General features: G+C 50.7%; 1 protein-coding gene across 1 annotated transcript in view; it reads right to left on the reverse strand.

The window, feature by feature from the left end:
- The window catches only part of ITPKB (inositol-trisphosphate 3-kinase B), a 67,385-nt gene extending 47,044 nt beyond the window's left edge, over window positions 1-20,341 (reverse strand). Inside the window, exons 1-2 of the mRNA XM_062571722.1 lie at window positions 19,964-20,341; window positions 17,504-18,572 (exon numbers count right to left, since the gene is read on the reverse strand). Of these exons, the coding sequence (XP_062427706.1) occupies window positions 17,504-18,409 (906 nt within the window). The 5' untranslated portion in view covers window positions 18,410-18,572; window positions 19,964-20,341. The remainder of the gene's footprint in view (window positions 1-17,503; window positions 18,573-19,963) is intronic.
- Between the last annotated feature and the right edge of the window lie 677 nt (window positions 20,342-21,018).

The raw sequence follows: 21,018 nt of genomic DNA on the forward strand, positions 1-21,018 counted from the left end.
CCTTCAGGACAAGCAGCAGGGCGGCGCTGGGCAGGTGAAGGCCAGCACACAGGCGGCTGAGCATGTACCATCCCTGGCACCTCCCGGTGCGAATTAAAGCCAAGTGGCCAAGATAGCCAGCCCCTCCAAACCAGGAGCCCCGTGCCCGCGCACGCAGCGAGCAGAGCTGAGCTACAACCCGGACGCATGCTGGATGCACCTTCCCACCAGGCACCTGCGCACAGGAGCAAGAAGGCACCCAGCCAGACAACACGAGATTGTTTGTGTTTGCCAACTGTCACGTTTTATCCTCAGACTGCCGTTCATCTTGCCTATATTTGGACACGTTCAGCGCAGACAACTACATCTATGTTAGCCACTCCTTTCACAGTCGTGGCCGGTCACCTCGGGCCAGTGCAGGCAGGTCACGTCTGCTGCGCTCTGCAGAGCCTGTCCACCCCCCGACGGTACAGCGAGGCTGGCTCAGATGTAGCTGTTTATCACAAATCCTACCCCAGATATCATCAGGGTGCTTTGAAAATCTTACTGGCCTAGCTCTCCTCGCTGTCCTTCCACTCCAGCCTCCCATGACATTTTTTCCACTACCTGCCTGCAACTTCTCAGCTGACTTTGGTTTCCTCCTCCATCATCCCACGATGAGCTTTTGCCCTCAGCTCCCCTTGACTTCTCCTCCTGCCTCCACCCCATGCAGTTCCTCATCCCCCCATGGAGCTGTGTCCCTCCTACCCTGCCCAAGGCGCCAGCTCTCCCCCCCTCGCCGCCCGGCAGGCTCGCGGCAAGTGAATTCGGGGTGCCCGCTCACTGCCCCTCGCCCCTGCTCACCCGCCTCAGGCCGCGCGCGCCCCACCGCCCCGGGTGCTCACCCCAGCGGGCCGCGGGCTGCCATGCCGGCTCCTGGGGGCAGAGCGCCGGCGCCTCCCGGCCGCGCGGCTCTGCTCTGCGCCGAGGCGGGGAGCAGCCCGGACGGGCGCGATCTGCACGTGGCCAAAGCAGATTCCCAGGTGGCCGAGCAGCTTCCCTTGTATTCTCTCCAGCCTTCCTGCGCTCCACGGTCACTTCCCTTTCCCACCTGCCTTTCCCCTTTGCTCCCTTCCTGCCTGTCTTATCTCCCCGCGCTTGCCCCGGCTCTCCCACGCCACAGCCCCCGCTCCCCACGGCTGCCCCATCTCGCTCCCCGCCAGCGCCCCACCAGCTCTTCCTTCTGCTCTCGCTGGCGGCACGGCCCGCCGTGCCTTCGCTCGCCATTTCTGCCAGAGCACAATGTCACTGCCGAAAGCGGAGGACAGCTGAAAAGGCAATCAGCAACAGGCTGGGGCACGTTCCCAACAAGGGCTGACAAAAACCTGGAGAAAACAGGGTAAGAAAAGAGTCGGGCTCGCGTTCCAGCTGGAGTGTGTGATGGGATCTAAAACCTCTTCTATGCTTCTGTGAGAAAGACTAATGGAAAAGAAAATCAAGGAAATGGGGTCATGATGAGACAGCAGAGAGGCAAAATGTAAATGGCACTCAGGGGAGAAAAGAGAAAAAAAGAAAAAATAAAACAGGAAAAAACAGGTAGATTCTTAGATGTACTTCACCTGCTTTTCTAAAAGTTGCATTTCCTTTGAATTATCTGGGCTGGAGATATTTTCAACCCAGCTCCGCTTCCCTTGAAAGATTAGTTTGGCATTCATTCAATTCTTGGATGAGCTTGCAAACCATGAAAGAAGCTGCAAATGTCACTAAAATGTAGGAGCAGCCTCAATTCTGAGATGAAGAACCGTGCGTCCTCCTCCTTAACAACAAAATGGTGCCTCCTTCCTCTTCCTGCCCCCTCACTTATCCTGATCCCCTCGTGCCCAACTACCAATCAATCCAAGCTTACTTTTCTTCTAAATGGCATTGCAGGTGTTGCAAAATTGTATAGGCTCTTGAAATATGTTGAGAGATTAACTCATCTACAATCTGATCCAAGGAATGAATCTCCAAGGGAAAGATTTCTGCTGCACCGCTGCGTGTAAATCATGATGTAAATTATTACAAAGAAATGCTCTTTCTGATTACAGACTTAGTAGGGCTAGCCGTAAGTCCCCTTGGCATGAAAACTAGCTCTGATCTAGGAAGAGAAACTGCAGTAATTTCAAAATTGTTGGCTGCACTTTCACAAAATGTACTCAAACCATTTTTTTCCATTGATCTGACGACTCTGGTTACTCAAACAGCTCCTCAGACAACTTCCTGTTCTGCTGGAGATCTCAGCAGTGTGTCAAGAAATAGAGGAAAAAAAATCTAACTTTATTTTGAGGTCATCACAAATAGCTCTGGTGGATGGTTCCTTAATTTGTTCCAGAAAATATTTATAACTTTACTCCTGTTGAAGGGCACAACGATCTGACCTGCCCTGTTCCCTGAGATGCCAGGTGGGCATGGCTGTGTGAGCAGACCTCGCACAGCACTGCCAACAGGATCCTCAACTCAGAGCAGAAAAGGCTGGCTTTAGGAAGAGACTGAAAGATTAGTCTTTGGGCCATGTTTCCTCCTTGTTCTGCCTGTGCTGCACTTTCCAAAGAGACCTTAACCGTGCCAGCTGCGAGGGGAGGTTTGCAATACGGGCAGCTCTCCGTCATCTAGCAATTAATACACACAATGCACTAACCCAGCCCGTCTGTGTTTCATGTCAGTCTTATTCTGGATCAAATTTATCCCTGGTGCAAGCTCAGCAGACTCAACAAAGCTACAGCAGGGTTAATTTGGCCCAATCTCATTCCAGCCTTCAAATTTAAACAAACCAATGTTCTACAGCATCAATCATTCTCAATAAAAATGAGAGATAAACATAGTTTAAGGAGTCAATGAGCTCTGCACTCTTCTGGCCCCAGTTCTTGAAGTAGCAAAAGAAGACGGCAAGGGAACACAGTGACAAATAAGCTTTTTACAGTGAGATCAGCTGGGACTGCGGCTGCAGAATCAGCCACTGAACCTACACCTGGTGTCTCCCTCACTATTCCAAAAACCACAGGATAATTTCAACATTAGTGGTGAAATTGTGGCTTTTCATTATCCAACAGGAAAATTAATGTATCTTAGGGGTTTAAAGGGATTAGCAGGTATTTTTCAGAAGTATTTTCTCTTTGGAGAAATTATTCCAAAAAATTGTAGCGTTAGCTGGGCTGCTTTAGAGATGTTAAGTGCCATCACATTGTTAGTATTTCTTGGGCCAAAGCTTGTTTCTCAAATCCCTGTTCTGTTCAATAAACACTGACACGAAGCAATAACATTCAGTATGTGTGTTGTAATGTGTGTTACATTACAGCTGGCTGTGCTGCTTAAACTGACTTGCAATTTAATTCCCAAGCAAGTTACTTAATTGCATAGTGTATGGAAAATGTTGCTGTTATGCAAGCCTATGTTTCCTGATAACAACCAGTAAAGCTGCTTTCCTTACTCAATTTTATATCCTGGAAATGTTCTAATTCTGTTTATTAGGCCAAGAGTAGGTAGAGCTAATTTTCCAAGGGCAACTGCTCTCCAGAACATCTGCGTGCTGCAGACAATCTTTAAAGCTGCCATGGTGGTGCAATTTCCCTGGGGTTAGATCTGCACATGGTGCACCTGAGAGGAGAAGGCTGCCCACCAGCGGGAACGGGGGACACTCAATCTCAATGTCTTTGCTTCAGGGATTATTCCCTTTAAACATATAATAGCTCTAAGGACATGTTAAAAGGAAGCAAAAGATGCATACCTATCAGTTGGCAAGGAAAAAAGTGAACACTGCAGCATTTTAATTCAAGAGGCAAACCAGAGACTATGTCGAGGTATCCAACTGGGGCAGCTTCACCTCCAAATACCTCTAGGGCTGCTAGAGAGCACAAGATTTGGAAAGACCTCAGTACCTTTGCACCACTCAATTACAAGGTAGTTTGGGGTGGTTAAACAACCCTGCTTGGTATTTTCCAAGCACTTTCAGAGCCTAATATTCCTTGTAAAAAAGACATGTACAGTCTTCCATAGGTCATTGTCCCAATGCAATTGTTCATCTGGAAAGTCAAGAGTTTTGCTAAAATCTTACAATCTGCACTGAAGAAATACTGGCCAGCAGGTCCTGTCATGTTTTCCCATTTACCAATTAACATAATCTCAGCTGTTTTCACACCTGCTGGCAGCTGCAGGTGTCAAAGATCTCTGAATCACCTTTTCTTGCTGAAAAGGTGATCAGTTCTTAAACTTCGTTTTAGAGAAAATTCAAGAGGAAAGTGACGGGGCCTCCACATGCGGTTTGCACAGTCCTGGTTCTCCGGTTTCCTCCTCTGCCCCAACGTGTGCTCCTACCTTCAGAATTTGCCTGGGAGATGATTCTCAGTTTCCAGGGAGAAGCCAAGAGTGCGATGCCGCCTGCTATCCCAGGCCTCGCGCTGCAGGTACAAACAGGAGGGCAGATTTTGCTCTCGTCATCTATGGGCTTTTTGTTTCGGCCGGAGCGGAGAGGGAGAGCTGCCTGTCTCAGTTTGTTACGGGAAGGCAGAGTCGGCTTACGTGCCCTTTCTGGCCTTTCTTTCCATTCAGCACATTTCTCGATGGAAAGAAGCAGCTATTTCAACAGCGCTTTTGCCAGCTCTTGCAGTTTTACAGCCAGCCCTGCCTTGCTGTTCTCACAGTCCCCAGCTCTCCAAAGCAGGCGGTTGAGACTCTGAGCTTTCATTTTTAAAAAGAAAGTATGTTTCTCACCTTCTAGAGTGCATAGAAAAGACTGAAAGATTTGGGGCACTAAGTGCATGGTAAAGGCACAGAAACTAGAAAATCAATCAATCAACACAGGACTTCAAAAAAGAAATTAAAAAGTAGTTTTTAAGGCAATCCTCATGATTTGGGGGTGATGTTGGGTTGTTTTAACAGTAAATAAATGATCAAGAGAGCTGCAGAGCTGCCACATGCACACTGGCCTTCATTCTTCATCCCGCTGCAGGTCCTCGTTACCCACCAGTGCAGGGGGGGGCCCAGCATCCCAGGCAGCTGCTCAGGACCACCGAGAGCTGGCAGGGAGCACAGCCCACTCCCTCCCGCCACCGCACCGGCTCCTGGGTTGGTGGGCAGTGCTCACAGCCGCGTCCTGCCCCATCTCACAAGGGGGCGGGGGGGGAGAGGGGGGTGCTGGGTGACTATCTCATTAGATACTGCAATGATAAAAATGTCTGTGTCCTGCGCACATCGTCAGAGCCACCCTTCAATAATGTTAGAATTACGCCAGGCCACAAAATGGCTTATAAACCTTCCTAACACAGGTAAAACCCAGATTCTTCACGTGGGATGGAAAAGGTCTTTCCTACAGCCCCCGATCAAAAAAAAGCTGCTGCTAAAATTTGTTGTCCCACACCCAAACCTTCCCAAGGAGCCGAGGCAAGGGGCTCAGAGCATGGCAAGGCAAATCTCAGTGCAGGCAGCTCCGCTCCAGGTGGTGATGGACTTACTCCAGCTGAGCAAACAGCGCAAGTACCAGCAACAGAGAAAACACCAGCCAGGCTAGCAAGCTCAGCGATGGCTCCCCGTACAGCAAGCGTGCACATGCTTGCCCTTCTGCACGAGAAAACCAGGCAGCACACCTTGGCTGCAGCAGCGTAATCACTGGGGCTTTGCTCGCTTCCCCTTAGCGTATCAGTTGAATGAGCCCAGCGCGAGCGCCGGCAGAGTGAAAGTCTGCCATTCAGCTGGGCGCAAGCGTCCGCTTTGCTCGAGGTTTCTAGATCAGATTTCAGGGCCCCAGGAGTCTGGGTGATTTTTTTTAAATGAGGTTCGACACTGCATCTTCCGGAGAAGCTGCCAGTTATCTACAAAACCTATGGCTCTTATTCACTCGATACCACAGGTTTCAGTTTGAATCACAGCAAAGTGTGGTTGACCTCAGATTAAACTACTTGCTCCATGGCATTAGACTTAAAGGTTGGCCAGCATGGGAACTGAATGGAGAATGGATATCTTAACATCAGACATTTAAGCAAAAATCAGGGAGAGAGGAAACAGTCAGGTCAGGCTGAACACAGCAGAAATCATGGAGCTTTTGAAGGGAAATTCTAAAATGTTTCATTTGATGCCAAAGCAAAAGGCTATGTTTCATTTTGGTTATGTAACTTTTGAAAATTTTTTTTTCTTCCTTCAATGTGTTTTAGAAGTGAGGTCAGCTTTTGCATGAAAAATGCCACTCTGAATCAAATCTACATTTCAAATGCCTGCAAAATATAAACAAACCATTCCCAAAATGAAATGGTTCATTTTGAAAGTGTCAGAATGACACACATTACTATTTTTAACATCCCTCCCTCTTCCCCCACCTCTGTATTTTTTTCTAGGCCAGAACTATTCAAAAAATTTGTTTGAATTTGTGAATCATTCTGACTTGCCCTCCCTTCCCCCGTGACATTTTTTGGAAAATTTACTATTTGGCAAAAAAAAAAAGCCCTATTCCTCCAACCCCAGTCAGTTCTCACAATCTTATGTCCTGCCAAGGGTTTGCCAGGATGGGGGGGTCAGACAGCCATAGGGATGTAGTAGCCCAAAGCCATCCTGCCTTTTGCCCACCCCAAAAAAGCCCTTGGCTACATTTCTCCGGAGACCAGGTGGAAAGTCAGCTTCCAAGAGCAGCGGCCGCACGGAGGGGCTTCCTCCTGAGGCTACGCTTGGTCTCCCCGTATGAGGGGTGTGCTGTGAGCTCTGGTTCTCTTGGAAAATCTTAAATTCAACACCAGGCCCCTGAAGGGAAGCAAGCACACCGTGGGGGCTTGGAGATGCTTTCACACAAGTTGAGAGAAAATTTGGCTTTGGCTTCGACGAAAACCTGACTGCCCTGAGGTCTACGAGGCGATAAAGAGGCTCGATTCTTCACAGCCCGGCAATCTGCAGAACAATCTGTGCCTTCGCAAGGCGAAGGTAAATGTTACTCCTCTCATTTGGGAGTGTTTTGCACCAACCCTGAAACTTTTAGCAGGTGGAAAACTTGGATCTCTCTCTCTTTTAATCTTCACAGCCAACTTGTCTGTAAGCCTTGCAGATTTCTTCAGGATAACATCCCTAACAGAGTCTTTCCAACCTACCCACCCAACTGAAATTCACCTCCAGGGCTTGTTGTCTCCCATCTCAGTTTCATCGCAGTATCCTTTCCTCTGCAGACTCGCTCTGCAAAGAGCCACCAAGCCCCTTGCTGAAAAATCACTTTCCGAATCTGTCACTTGCCCCCCACAGCAGCTCCCTTGGCCTCTCAGCCTTGACTCCTCCTTCTTAGGGGCATCAAGTCTGAACAACTTATCTTTGATTTCAAGGCTGGGATTTATTCTATCCCCGCTGCTTCTTCTTTCAGTGCTGAAAGGTCACCTCCTGTGCTGCACTGCGCTGTGCTCAAGCACGAGATGAGCCTGTTACCTGGGCACCTAGGAGCTTCCTGCCCCCAGGAACAAACTTGGGATCGGGACCTGCATGCAAGCTGCTTGAAAGCTCAGAGACCTCACAGAAGAAAAAAAGAGGTCTGAGGGGAGAGCCAAGACTCTTCTCCCTGTGAAGAGAGGTTGCTGGCGGGCTGCTAATGGCACGGCATCAGAGCTGCAAGCCCTGGGCTCACGCTGCGCGTTGTGACCACCTCTGCAGGAAGGATCCCATGAAAGCCAGGCTACCTTAGCTGCCCCCAACTCCAAGAGACAGTCTGGTTCGGTCTAAAGCTGGTTTTCACCGGTTTGTCTTGAATGTATGAGCTTTAAGCAGATCTTTCAGTGGTGGCACATCTTTCTCACAACCCAGAATGCGTGTTCTTCGTGTGTGAAGGTGGCAACGTGACACCCGACACGGTAATTCTGTCGGCTCGGCAAAAAGATCAAGGTTAGTCCGCACTCTGCTAAACATACAGAAGAGAAATGCAGGATTTGTCAAGCAGAGAGAGGAAAAATGGACTGGGTTCAATTTATACACAAATTCCTAGGAGAACACTGCAAACAATGGAGCCGGGCGAGCACGCTTGTCGGGGGGTTCTCAAACAATGTGCTTCACATTTATTCTTTTCAAATACAACAGTAATTCAGGTGCATACAGATAAAACACAGATCTAAAATCTCTTTCCGCTGCTTCCTTTCTGGACAGCCTCATGGCTGCCCTCTCCCCTTGCACGAACACACTCCTGCCACAACAGCCCAGGGTAAGGGCTGTCAGCTCCCAATAAATGCAGCCCTGAAGAGAGAATAATTAACAAGTTTTTTTCTGTAGCTGCTTGGTAGTTGCATTTCCTACTGCCTGCTACCACTGTGACCACATGCCTTGCTTTCAAGGCACATCTAGTCGCAGCAGCCGGAGACTGCCCTAAGCAGCAGCGTGGGGGGCAGCCGTGCATCCCCGCCTGCTCCTCGGTGAGGGGAGGACGAGGCCCTGGGACTTGACAGCCAGCACGCGGCTGTGAGCGGCGTGCGGCGCGTTCCTCCGCCTCGCGCCGCCGGGACGGGCATCGGCACAGGCCCACGGGCAGCGGGCAATCGCAGCTATCATGCTTTTGCAATGGCACCCAAAAAAAGCCCAGAATACCAACCTGGGGCCTTCTACAGCCACTTTGTGTTGGTACTGAGGATGGTAGAAGGTACAAGGTGACAGTGAACTGGCTCCAGTGGAACTAAGCTGATATTATATGAGCACGGGCAAAAAAAGGAGGAAAAAAAAAAAAGAAAAAGAGAGAGAGATTTGGGCTCTGTTTCAGAGTTCAAATGAATGTTTGAACCTGTAGGGGCTTTTTCAAGCTCATCTCTAATATTCTGAGCTCACTGTTTTAAACTAGTTCTGTAGCCCTTGTAAGGGCTACTTTGTAGTTCTTATTTGAGCTCCTTGCCAGTCTGCTGTTGGATTTTCCACTTGACATTATTAGAGGATTGTTTGTCTCATCATCTTTTATCTGTTTCCTACAAATAAACTTTAACTGGACCAGAAAAGATAGAAGAGGGGGAAAAAAAACACTTTCAAGATACAATTATGATTCAGAATTTGTCCTTATTATTGTTTAAATTTATTACTTTGGATATGTAAGCTCTGCTGACTCTGTAAATCTGGAATGTATTAAAGAAAGCATTAGGCATTACAACATGTCATTAGATTATACAGTCCTGATACAGCTACAGCTGTGGAAGAAATATATAACAGGAGATCCTGCAGTTATACATTTCAGACTTGGATCATCAATTGCCATAGAGAACATAAAAACAAATGTAGCTGAGCCTGGAAAGAATGTTGCTAAAATTGGAGAAACATTTAATGTGAGAAGCCTAGGGGTGCAATAACTTTTCCTTAACTTAACAAAACCCACCCACATAAAACATACCAAGAGAGATCGCAGATTGGACGCTCTGATCCTCAGACTGCCAAAAAGGCAAACCTTTCTCTCGCTCTCTCGCTCTCTCTCTCCATTTTTTTTTTTTTTTTTTTTCTTTTTCTTCCCTACAGATGCAGGTTTGAATAGTCCCTGCAGAGTGTAAAATACATACTACTCATAATAGCAACCATATTGTATTTGGACATGTTGCTAATTCTCCCTGCCTCTTTTATACCTTACTCGCAGCAGGAGGACAACCCTGGATAACTAACAGGGCTAAGGGTTGCTGGCAGAGCAATTGCTGTGGTCCACATGGTGAGGAGCCTGCTCCTCCTCAGATAGCACTCTGGGCTTGTTTCTTTTTGGGCGTACACAGGCTCCCTCAATGACTGTAGTTAAGTGCCTGTTCAGTGGAAATGTTTTGAATGCATTTAGCTCACTGGGATAAAAGCTATTCTTATGCCTCTGGAGAACACCTTTCCTGGGGAGCTGGAGGCAAGGCTCTGAGGCTCCTGTTTCTTCAGTGAGCAGAGGGCAATGAAGGCTGGTTAGCGAGGAGCAACAACAACAAAAAAATTCGACCTTAAAACGCAGTTTCCAAAAAGTCACCCTGCAGATTTTTCCGCTTGTAAAAGTCCTGTTCACAAAGGCACTGAAAGGCTGTCCTTATCAACAGGCAAACCTGTGGGGGACTCGTTCTCTGTTTCATTAATTCAGTTTCATGTTGGACCTACTGCAAGAAGTAACTGGATATATGCAGGGGAGAGTAAGACAAAAAATGATGAAGGACCAAATCTTCAGCATACCTGCTGGCTTCGGTGGAGCTACAACAGCTATTATCAGCATTTTATCTGACCCTAACAAAAGAAGTGAATTGTTTAGCAGAGGAAGAGGGTTCTTTGATTGTATCTTGCTGCAGATGAATTGCCCAAGCAAGGGCAAAGGGAGAGGAAGCGAAGGGGGAGGAGGAGGAGGTGATGCTGAAGGTAGGTGCTGCTGTTGTTGAGCCTCTGCTAACTCCCACTCACCACCACATTACTAACACGCTCTGGCCTTCTGCAAACCCTGATGGAGAGGCAGAGTCTCAGGCCTGCTCTCTGGATAGCAATCCTAACAAGACATTATACTTCTCATTCCTGGCATTACTATGATGGTCTTTATTCAGGCAAAGCCAAAGCCATTCAGGTTGAAGGGAGTTTTCTAAGAGCAAAGACTGCAGAATGAGACCCTCTGTGCTTCACACAGTGTAAGAGCCCAACTTGCCAAAGTACCAAATACAACACTTCAAGTGAAGCATGAAACTCCAGCAGACAAGGATGAAACCCTATGCAAAACCCAGATAAATTCAGTGAACTCCACAACATGGGAACTGCAGGGGCCGACCTCTCTGCAAATCAACCGTGTGAAGCAAACAGCAAAGAGACGATAAGATTCTGTATTTTGAATCAAATTCATTCAAATGTCAGTGTGTCACTCCTGAGCCCATATATGTCTTTCTGGGGGGTGAAGGATGCTTCACTATTACTTAAGAACCACCACAGTGCTGAATGTTAACACAGTTCCTGTTGTGTAGTGCTGATCAGATAATACACTGTACTACTCACAAGAAGAAGTTTTAAGTGGTTGTTTTACCCTCTAGCTCTCCTTCCGAAGGCAATCCTTGTTTTTGGCTAGCACTAAATCTTAGATCTGAAAGGAAGAATTGAATTCCTTTTACTAGACTGTCTCCTTTTCCATGACAGTAATGAAGAGAATGTTCTTTACTATAAAAAAACCACTTCTTTCCTTTCATAGCTGAAAAATACGGTAACACTGAAAATAACATTGTGAGGGGGAAAAAGGATAACGTGGGTCTTAGCAGCATGCAGCTGCTCCAGACTTTGCTACTGTCTATGAGAAACTGCTGACCAGAAAGCGCCAGTGCTCAGCAGCAGGTACAAGTGGCAGCTCGCCGTGGCAGCGGTGGGGGTCTCCAGTGGCGCACAGCCCCGGCAGCCACTCCACACGCGGCTCCACAGCGCTGAGATGCCACCATCGCTGGGAGGGAGAGACACTGCAAGCTACCTTTTCCAAAAGCATCCACAAGCACCGAGGGCATCCGTTGCTTGCACGCATGGACAGAAACCTGAAGCTGCAGATGACCCTGAATTTCTAAACATACCCACGATGACTCACATAAAAAGACATTGCTGGGTCATCACCCCCCTTACACAGCAAACTGCACATTTTGCTGCCTAAATATTGATTTGAGAGCTGAATTATAGGGACTTTCTTTTGAAAATGGTACACTTCAGACTGAAGCAGCTTCCTTAACTACTTGCAGCCACTGTGCTATGCATGACCTGGTTTTTTATGATTATGAGTAAGATTGAAATTTTGACACATTTTATAGAAAACATTTGTGGGTAATTTAGGAAGAGATTCCTCTGTCTTAAGCATACCCTAGGTTAGTCCTCAAGATCCCATTACAATCAACAGAGACAAGGAGGTACCATTGGAGGAAACTTACCCTGAAGAGACATCCATCTAGGCTGAGCAAGATTAATTCCTTAAAAGGGCCATTTCAAAGGTGACCCAGCCAGCATAGAATCCCACATTCCTCTGAAAGTCACTTTTGAAAACAGGGATTAGGCTGCTAAGTTATTTGGAGCTTTTAAAAATGTTAACATTAGGTTTTCACCATCTGTTAAATATTAACATATCTTTCCTAGAAAGTTTGGCTGGGCTTCATTGCATGAAAGCAGGTGAAATTTACTGCACAAATTTACTGATTGGTATAAACAAAAACAATCTCTAACAATTCCATGAGACTAATCTGAGCTGGAGTGAGCTTTAATATCACACATAGGTGCCATTATTTCTCTAGTGAGCTACAATAGATTTACATGTAAAGAAAACATTACCCCAGCATTGGCTTTTAGTTATTACATGCCACCCAAAAGCTCAGTGCTGCAGTAATATTTTCTTCACCTGCAAATCTCTCCTAATAGACTTTTTTTTTCTTCATTTCAAGGCTCTAAGAAGGTGTAGACTAAACTGCAAAGTTTCCACTGATCTGGGAACTTAATTCTATGGTCACACAGCTAAACACTCAGAAGGACTGACTAGTAAAGCTCCCCAAAACCTACGATTCCAGGAACAAGGGGAGGAATCCTTGTTGTTCCCAGGGCTGATGATCCCAGGAACAATGAGCCTAAAGTTTCCTCTTGATTCTCTTCTGGGACTTCAGAGATGCTTTGGGCTTTTTTCTCTTTTTTATGAATGTTTTTAGTGTGAAATTGTTCTAAAAACAAAATATGCAAAAGAACAGATGCACTAGCAATTAAGTCCCTATGAAGCATATCTGCTATGTGCCATGCAATTCCTTTGCTGCCAGTCAGAGGATGTGAGCAGAGCAGAAACTATCTCAATAACCTTAAAAGTGTTGATGAAAAGGGACTTGAAATAGCACTGTTCACCTTCCCTTGGGTTATGGCCGCATCTTTATTTGGGCCCCATGGACAGGGGCCCATAAAACTATGGCTTACTCTCCGAGGAGGCCACATGAGTAGGTAGAGGATAATCTTTGTGAGTGTCCCAGGGTGCAGAGACCTGACCCAAGAGCATCTCGAGCATCTGTCCAACCAGCCATACACCAGGCATCCCTGATCTCTTCCCAGCAGACAAATAAGCCTCACTGCCAGGTCTGCTGAATGTGACACCTTGCAAATCAACACACAAATGTCCACCTCACCCTGCTCTTCCTCCTCCTCAGGGCTGGAGGAGGCACCATCTGTCAGCAGCTTGCCTAGCGCATCAAGCACCTTTCTTGTGCAGCAGCAGTGCCTTGTCTATAGCACAGTAATGCACGGTATTAGAATAACAGTCATACCTCCATGCAACCACACAAAGCCCTACTATGCCAGACACCGTATTGATACAAAATTGGTGATACTACTCATGAGCTATGAGCTCATAAGACAAACACAGTGGGAGGAAGGAGTAAAGTATACAAATAGTGAATGACATAAAGATATACATTCACAGGCTTGCATATATCATCCTAGCCATGTGGTCACGGTTTCAGTTACACAGAGGCTTCCTGAGCACAGCGAGAGCTAGGAAAAGGAATGAAAGCATATTTAATGTGATTGATTTTATAGGAACAAATCAGGACTCCTGTTGCCAGCTTATGTCTTAGAATGTCTCAAAGAGAAATAAGCAAGGGTCCTACAGGCCCATGATTGACATCAACCCTATCTAAGCTTGGCTCATCCCAGAAAAACGTTACAGCCATTGTGAGCCAAACAAAAAAAAATCAATAAAAAATATCACCTGTCAGCAGCAATTCCATTATCATCTTCCAAAAGCTCTTGCCATTTTGCACATTAATGGCAGTCTCTTATCCCCAGCAAGCTGCTCTGCCTGTTGAAAGAAGTTTTGCAGTGGACTGAGAGTTTCTCAGCGGCTGCACTGCTGCATATCCTCGTGTTTCCACAGAAGCTGGGGAAAAGCAATGATGAGGAACACACTGTAGTATCTTAGGCTGTTTTTCCAAGATGTTTTTTTTTTTCCTCCCTTACCAGTTCATTTTCCTACAGTAAGTGCTTGCAGGATTTCTGCATTTCCTTCTACTTCTCTCTCACTGTGTTGCTAGCTGCTGAGGAACTGACCAGTTCAGAGATTTAGATCAGTGACAACAACCTGCTGCAGTGAGCAGCACTTGAATATCTTTTGCTTCAGAGATACAGCCAGTTGCCAAGCCCTGGGCCAAGCCTCCTGCTGCTGGGCACCCTCCACTTCATTGGCTTTGCCTCAGGACAGGCAGATGTGTCCTCCTGCACCCGCAGCACTCACAGGCCTGTATTTCCCCACTAGAAGTCAATGGGAGTAACAGCTAGAACTGAGCTTCTCTTTTAGGTGGGAACTACTTTTTTAGGAGCCAGCCCCTTGCCTCAGCCTGGCTGTGCCACCCAGGAGGTAGACGGGCCCAGAGGCCAGGACACGGAGCACCTAACGTCCCCTAGATATTAAACCTGCATGATAAATGAGGAGGGGAGAGACCCTCAAACCCAGCGCAAGGCACACCGCGATGGGGACAGCCTCTCTTCACCATGGTCCCCACATCCCCGGGGCTGGCTGGGGGGCAGAGGGACACCCACTCCTTCCCCAAACTGTCCCCGCTGCTGCTGCGGCGGAGGGCGCACGGCGAGCGCAGCCCCGTCCAGAGGCACCGCCTGGACAGGCCGTCCCTCCCACGCAGCCCGAGAGGTGTCATCGCTCAAGTGCCTCTGAAACCTTGCAAGCATCAATAAACAAGCGTGAGGTTTCGCCAGCAGCAGCCCACAGCTCACAAAAGCCCTTATGCAGAGGTTTACGCAGACCTTAAGTGGATTTGCAAATAAACAACACTAAACTGTCCAACTGTCGCTGCCTTTCACATGGCAGAGTCCCCGCTTCCAGCGGCACACAGCCCCTGGGCAGCAGCGCGCTCTGCGGCAGCCGGCGCGCTCCCTAAACGCTTTCGGTAGGCAGAGTTGGAGCCTGCATCAGCCGCGCAGCCCCGGAGCTGCTCCAAGGCGCAGTGTCGAAGGAGGGGGCCAAGCCACCTCCCTTCCTTCCACCAGGCAACACCGTTTTCTCTAGATTACTGTCCAATTTGCGGGCCCGAGCGCAAAACACGTTCCCCACCTGACCCACAAAGGCAGCAGGGCCCTGCGCCCAGGCAGAGGGACCTGCCTGCTTTCCCAGGAACATCAAGAGGAACTGCAATAGACAGCCGGACGTCCCTGACGGGCTCGCCACGCCAGACGGCCTCCAGAAAGGAAGGGCAGAAGCCAGCCTGCTGTTTATCAAACCCGTAAACATACTATGTAGGCTATGCGGTGCAGAACGTAGCTGCAGCAAGAACGGCTTTCCTGTTGCTCGCCATTACCTCTCTTTCAGGTGCCACAAGCCTTCCCTGCGCCGCCAGCACTCAGCCCATGCACAGCGTGCGGCTGCTGAACTCCGTACAACAACGCTGGTTTCTGTCAGCCAAGATCTCCCAGAAAGACTTGTTCTGACACAGAAGTACGAGTTGCAGAGGAGCTTCTCGCACATTCTTCTATTACACTACTCATTTCCAGACACTATGGGCTGTTAAAATGAAATAGCATGTTCATGAAAACTAATGAGTGTGCAACCTGAGACGCTTAAGTAGCTGCCTTCTGTTGTTGTTAGGGATTTAAAATAAGTTGCCAACCAGTACACAAAGTTAGGTGTTATTTATATGAATCAGCTTCGAATTGCTGGGCGTTTGTGCACAATCCTGCTGAGAAGTTCACTCTACCCTGCCAAAGCCAGTGATCAACCCTGCACGGGACCTCTGCAGAGGAGCAGAAAGTACCATCACAAATTTGTCCAGCTGCTCCTGCTGAGACTATTCCAACACCGAAAAACATGACTTTGAACATTCTTAGGCTTCACAGACACATTTTAGACCAGATCTTGATCTCATTTAGCCTGAAGTAGTCCCACTGAACCCAGCAGAGTTACTCTCATCTTAGACCTGCTCTGATCTCACTCTGGTAGAACAAGGCTTGTCAGCTCATGGCCAAGCCAGGGACACGTCCCGCACACTGAAGGCACAGGAAACTGCTGATAGTCCATCCAAGACCCCAGGAAGCTTTCCACAATAACCTCAGGGACAAGTTTGCCCATCAATGAATTGTTTTCAGCAGAAGATCAGTGGGATCCATCAATAGTAACAGTTGCTAGTATGGAGAATAGATGATCAGAGATTACTAAGACTTATATACGCAAAACCAGCAGAATTTAATCAGCAAAAGGATTATAGCAAGTACCAAAGGCAGCAATTTGATTCATCATTCACAAGCCCTAAGATGCAAAACTGTCTGCAAACACGATGAGCCCCAGATTCATAACTTCATGAACTGCGCTTTTACTCATCTGCTTCTCCATCCTGAGCAGAACTGAGTCTGAGTTCTTGGAATAGGAAGAAACAGGCAGAAAAGCAAGGATGTTTATTTCAGACTTCTGAGTGTTTTATAAACCACATTATGTCAGTTCTTCATCACGACTTTGATTCCTTCACTCTACTTAGATATTTCCCCACACTGGTCTTCCTCATGTCATTGAACTTAACAAGAGTTTCACTACCATGTGTCTACAGAAAGTTAAATACAAATGAACCACATCACCGAAAACTGATGGGCCATTGTCACACTTCAAAATTAAGGGACACTGGGCTGCTCTACAGTTTTCAGGGTTTGTCAGTGTGAGGCTTCACTGCTGATTTCACATTGATTTAAGACATCACCTCCTGAGGTGGGAAGCCCACGTACTGATCTGAGGAGCTCGTGATCACTGCACCGCACTGGGCTAAGGCAGCCAAAGTGTACTGGATAAACGGTGTGACAGCTCTGAACAAAGTACACTCTGTAGAGAGCACTCAGATACAGAATGAATCTCCAAAGTGACACAACAAATCCAATGTGTGCATGTCTTTGGAGAACGCCTCAAAGCCCTCCTTTCTGAAGAGACCTTTCTGCTCTAAGAGCAACACAACACTGATGCTTTCTCTTGCCTGAAGCCCCCCAAGCAGCCCCAAAACAAAGATCCAGAAATAAATGAACTTAATATAAATATCTAATACAAAATATGCTTACTTAAAATATAAGATGCTTCATAAGCACAAAGGTTTTTTCCAAGAGATACCAGAAATTCTAGAGACTTTTGATTCCCTGTGAAATGCACACAGATACTGTGGTGATGGGCATCTTAATTATAAATCTTAGTAGATAGTTAGCCCACGTGGTTTCAACTCTGAAGAGGAAATACGTTCTCCGAGACTCACGTAAATCCTGGGAAAACTCCTGGAGCCAGGGAAGCTATGCTGATGTAAAGCTGAGGCTAGCAACCACGTGTCAGCAGAAGGCTGCCCCAGGGTTAAGCACTCTCGCAGCCACTTTGCCGCACCTGGGAAGCTTTGAGCAGACGGTACAGCCAGCTCTCTCCTGCCAGCAGGCCATCTGCATGCTAGCAGCAGGGATGAGTTTCCCATGTGAGGGAAAGCAAGCACCTCGGAGCAAACAGCGAGTTTCCCAGCGCAGCGCAGACCTCAGGCGTGCCAGACAGCTGGGCCCCGGCTTTGCTATCCTGCAGCGGCGTGTGCCACCAGCCCCTGCCCCATCTGCCCAGGGCCAGTGCGGGACTCACCACTCGGGGCTTCTGCTGGTCCAGGGTCTGCAGGAAGGCGGGCGCCTGGTCCAGTGTGCGCTCGGGGTCGCTGGAGATGTCCTCCTCGGACTCCTCCCAGGACGAGGAGAAGCCGGTGGAAGAGGCCGAGGACGACGACAGCTTCCGGACGGGCAGGCTGCCGGGGGGCACGGCGCCCGCCTCCTCCTCCGGGCCCCCCAGGTCCGTAACGATGACAGCGGGGATGCTGCTGCCACCCCCGGGGCAACAGCCCTTCAGTCCCGCGGGGGCCACCACTACCTCGTCCCGCTGTGGCCCAGGCCCCGATGGCTGCAGGGGGCTGCCGCCCAGTGCCTGCTCCATGCTCTGCGCCTCCATCGCCGCCGAGCCCCTGGGGGGGCCTGCGGCGCTCGCCCAGCCCCACACCCCACCGCCATCAGGGGCCTCACTCTGCCCGTAGGCCCGCAGCCGGGGGCCAAGGCTAAGTCCCGCCACGGTCGCCGTGGGGCTGGCGGGCCGGGGCCGGGGCGAGGGCAGCCGCGGGCTGCGCGGCGGGTGGGCGGCGGAGCTGTGCGCCTGGATGTGCGCCTCAAAGAGCCCCACTTTCTGGTTCACCTGGACGTTGTGCAGCTCCCGCTGCAGGCGGTGCACCGCCGCGGGGCCCGGCTGCCGCTCGCCGCCCTGGCTGCCCAGCGGCCGTGGGGACTCCTCGGGTGGCGGGAAGAGGAAAGCGGGGCCGCGGCGCGGCGAGCGGGGCGGCACGGGGGCCGGGCTGAAGACAGGGAGCGGGAGGCAGCTGCCGGGAGTCTCCGGGCACCCGGACAGCACTTGTCTGGGGGGAGGCGGCGTCTTGCTCCCGCCGCTCGTCACCTCGCTGTTGCTATTCATCATCACCAAGCTATTGAGCGCATAGCAGTACACAGCCATAGTAGTCAGCCGGGGCGCACAGGGGGGCTGCCGCCGCCGCTGCCTCGGCGCTCAGGCTCCACGGGGCTGCCAGGGGTCTCTCCGTGCCAGGACCAGCAGCATCGCCGGGGGGCGGCAGAGGAGCTGGGCTGGCCCCGGCCTGCAGCTCCATAAAATGGGTTGGCTAAGGGGAGAGAGAGAGAAAGAGGAGTGGTGAGAGCGGTTCTGCACGCCCTTCCTGGGCCTGCCCCCCAAGCTGTGCACACAGCTGGCCTGGCCCTTCCCTCCTCCCAGCAGCATGGGGGTGTCTGTGCATTTCCCCCAGCCTGCATAGGCCTGCATGTATCCCCAACGTGCCACCTCCGGCAACACGGCCCAGCCAGGCCACCTGCCAGGCCTTGGCCAAGGGGAACGAAGATTTGGGGCTGAGGTGTCCCCACTTTGCCACCCTCTCTGCTCCTTCCCCGGGGTTGTCTTTCCATGCAGCCGCAGCCACAAGGTCCAGGAGGGCACCGAGCACACAGCAGCTATTCCCTCAACACAATTTGGAAGCTCTGGCCAACTGGTGTTAGCTGAAAGTCGAAGCTTTCAGGCTTTGGTCCCAATACTCTTCCTCTGAAGGAAGGAAAAAGTTTCAAATAGCTCAAATTTTCCAGCTTCTGGTTTGTCACCTATGATCAGCTTCACTGATACATGAAGGCTACCTGCCTGCACTGTTTCCGCTATTCTCCCACCTACCCATCTGCAACAACACGGGCTCGTCCAGCTGCACGTGTGCCCTGTCTCAGTGTGCCTGCCCCAAGCATGTCCAGCCGCTGGGGCGCGGGCTGCTGCATCCACCTCCAAGTCCCAGCCCGGATCCCACATACAGGCATGTTTCACTGCTTGCTCTAGCATGGGTGAGTGTGTGTGTGTGTGCGTATGCACACATGTGGGGGGGGCTGCTTTTCTAGTTGGCTCTTTGCAAGCCTGTACTTTTGCACATCTCCCTTTGTGCCCGTTTGCTCTGTGCACCGCTGGAGCCGCAATTCTCACCTCACGCTGGGGCACAGAGACCCTGTGAGGTCTCCACGAGCCGGATGCCTACGTGAGCAGGCAGGTTGGCGTGCAGGCTCCAGTTACGGGCGTGCACGTCTTTGGAAGCACATGCGAACGATGCTATCAGCAGTATCCCTGTGTGCCCCTGAGAGGTGAGAGGCAGCAAAACGCCTCCATCCTGTAGGCTCTAAGTTCGGTGCCCGGTGACTGTGCGAACTAAAAGCTCCCCAGCGCTCCAGGCACGCCGTGGACGCGGCGGCAGGGCTTGGCAGAGCACAGCTAGCGCCGGCACCCCGCATTCCCGGGGACCCCCGGCCCGCAGGGCGCCCAGCAGCGTGGCTGACGACCCGCCCGGCGACAGCGAGCGCTTAGCGGGGCTGCGCGGCCAGGCCCGGGGCACGGCAGGGCCCGCCGGGCTGCGGGCGGGGGGCAGCCCCGCGGGGGCGGCCGCGGCTCCGGGCTGAGGGCGGCAGCCCCCGGGGCGGTGCCGGCGGCGCAGCTCGCCCCCCGCTTCCCCTCGGTCCGGCCGCCGCTTACCTGCGAGCAGGCTCCGCGCTCAGTGCGCGCCGCGCGGCAGCGCCCGCCGCCGCCGCCGCCCGCAGCGCGCTCCAGCCACCATCTCCGCGGGCGCGGGCGCGACCGCGCAGCCCCGGCGCCCGGCCGGCGCTGCTGCTCGCCGCCCGTATTTAAGCAGCTTTCGTCTCCTCTCGGCGAGGGTCGGGGGGTGCCGGGCTCTCCCCACCCCGCCGCCCGCGGAGGCTGTGCGGACGCCTCTGCGCCGCGGCGCCCGCTCCCGGTGCGGCTGGAAACGCGGGGAAAGGAGCGGAGGGAGAAGAGAAGAGAGAAGGAGCAGAGCGCGGAGGGAGGGGGTAGGAAAGCAGGAAGGAAGTTGTGAGCCTGTCTGGGGTTGAACTCAGCGGAACAAGTTTCTTTTTTTTTTTTTTCGCTCGCTCTCTCTGTGCTGCTTGGCAGGACCGCTGGAGGGAAACACTGAAAAAAAAAAGTTTCCATTGTTAACTATGAAAAAAACACGTTTCGACCTCTGTGGGTTAAAGATACACGATCCATTTTCCACTCCTCGCCTTAGCGTGCAATGTATGTCTCATTGCAACCCTTTGCACGCCTGAGCCAAGGCTGCACAAAGCCAGCACAGGGCCTGGCCGTGCGGCGTGGGGGTGCTGGGGCTCCCCAGTCCCCCAGCATGCCTGCCAGGCTGCATGGTCACCATCAACGAAACCTGCCTTCTCCGAGGTGCAAGCAGGAGAGCAATGCTCCCACCATCTTCCAACCCACATTTCACTTTCCACGTGAGATGAACTGGCTTTCATGCTCCTCCCCTGGGTACCAGAGGCAACACAAAGGATGGTCCCTATGCCCACGGGTCCAAAGGCCTCAAGGTCACCGGTGTCCCCATGCTCCCTCTCAAAGGCATAGCCGTTTTGCCCAGCATCCCCTTTCTTCCACACACACCTTGGTCCTGATCCTGCTCTGCTTTTCACCACCTTGGTCATTCACATTAGCCCCAAGGGAGTGCAAAGCCCTCCCTGCCAGGCTGCGCAGCTTTTGGCAGGCATCTTGCGTTGGTCTAGGTG

The sequence above is a fragment of the Rhea pennata genome, chromosome 3 (genome assembly GCF_028389875.1).
Source record: "Rhea pennata isolate bPtePen1 chromosome 3, bPtePen1.pri, whole genome shotgun sequence".
Classification (NCBI taxonomy): domain Eukaryota; kingdom Metazoa; phylum Chordata; class Aves; order Rheiformes; family Rheidae; genus Rhea; species Rhea pennata.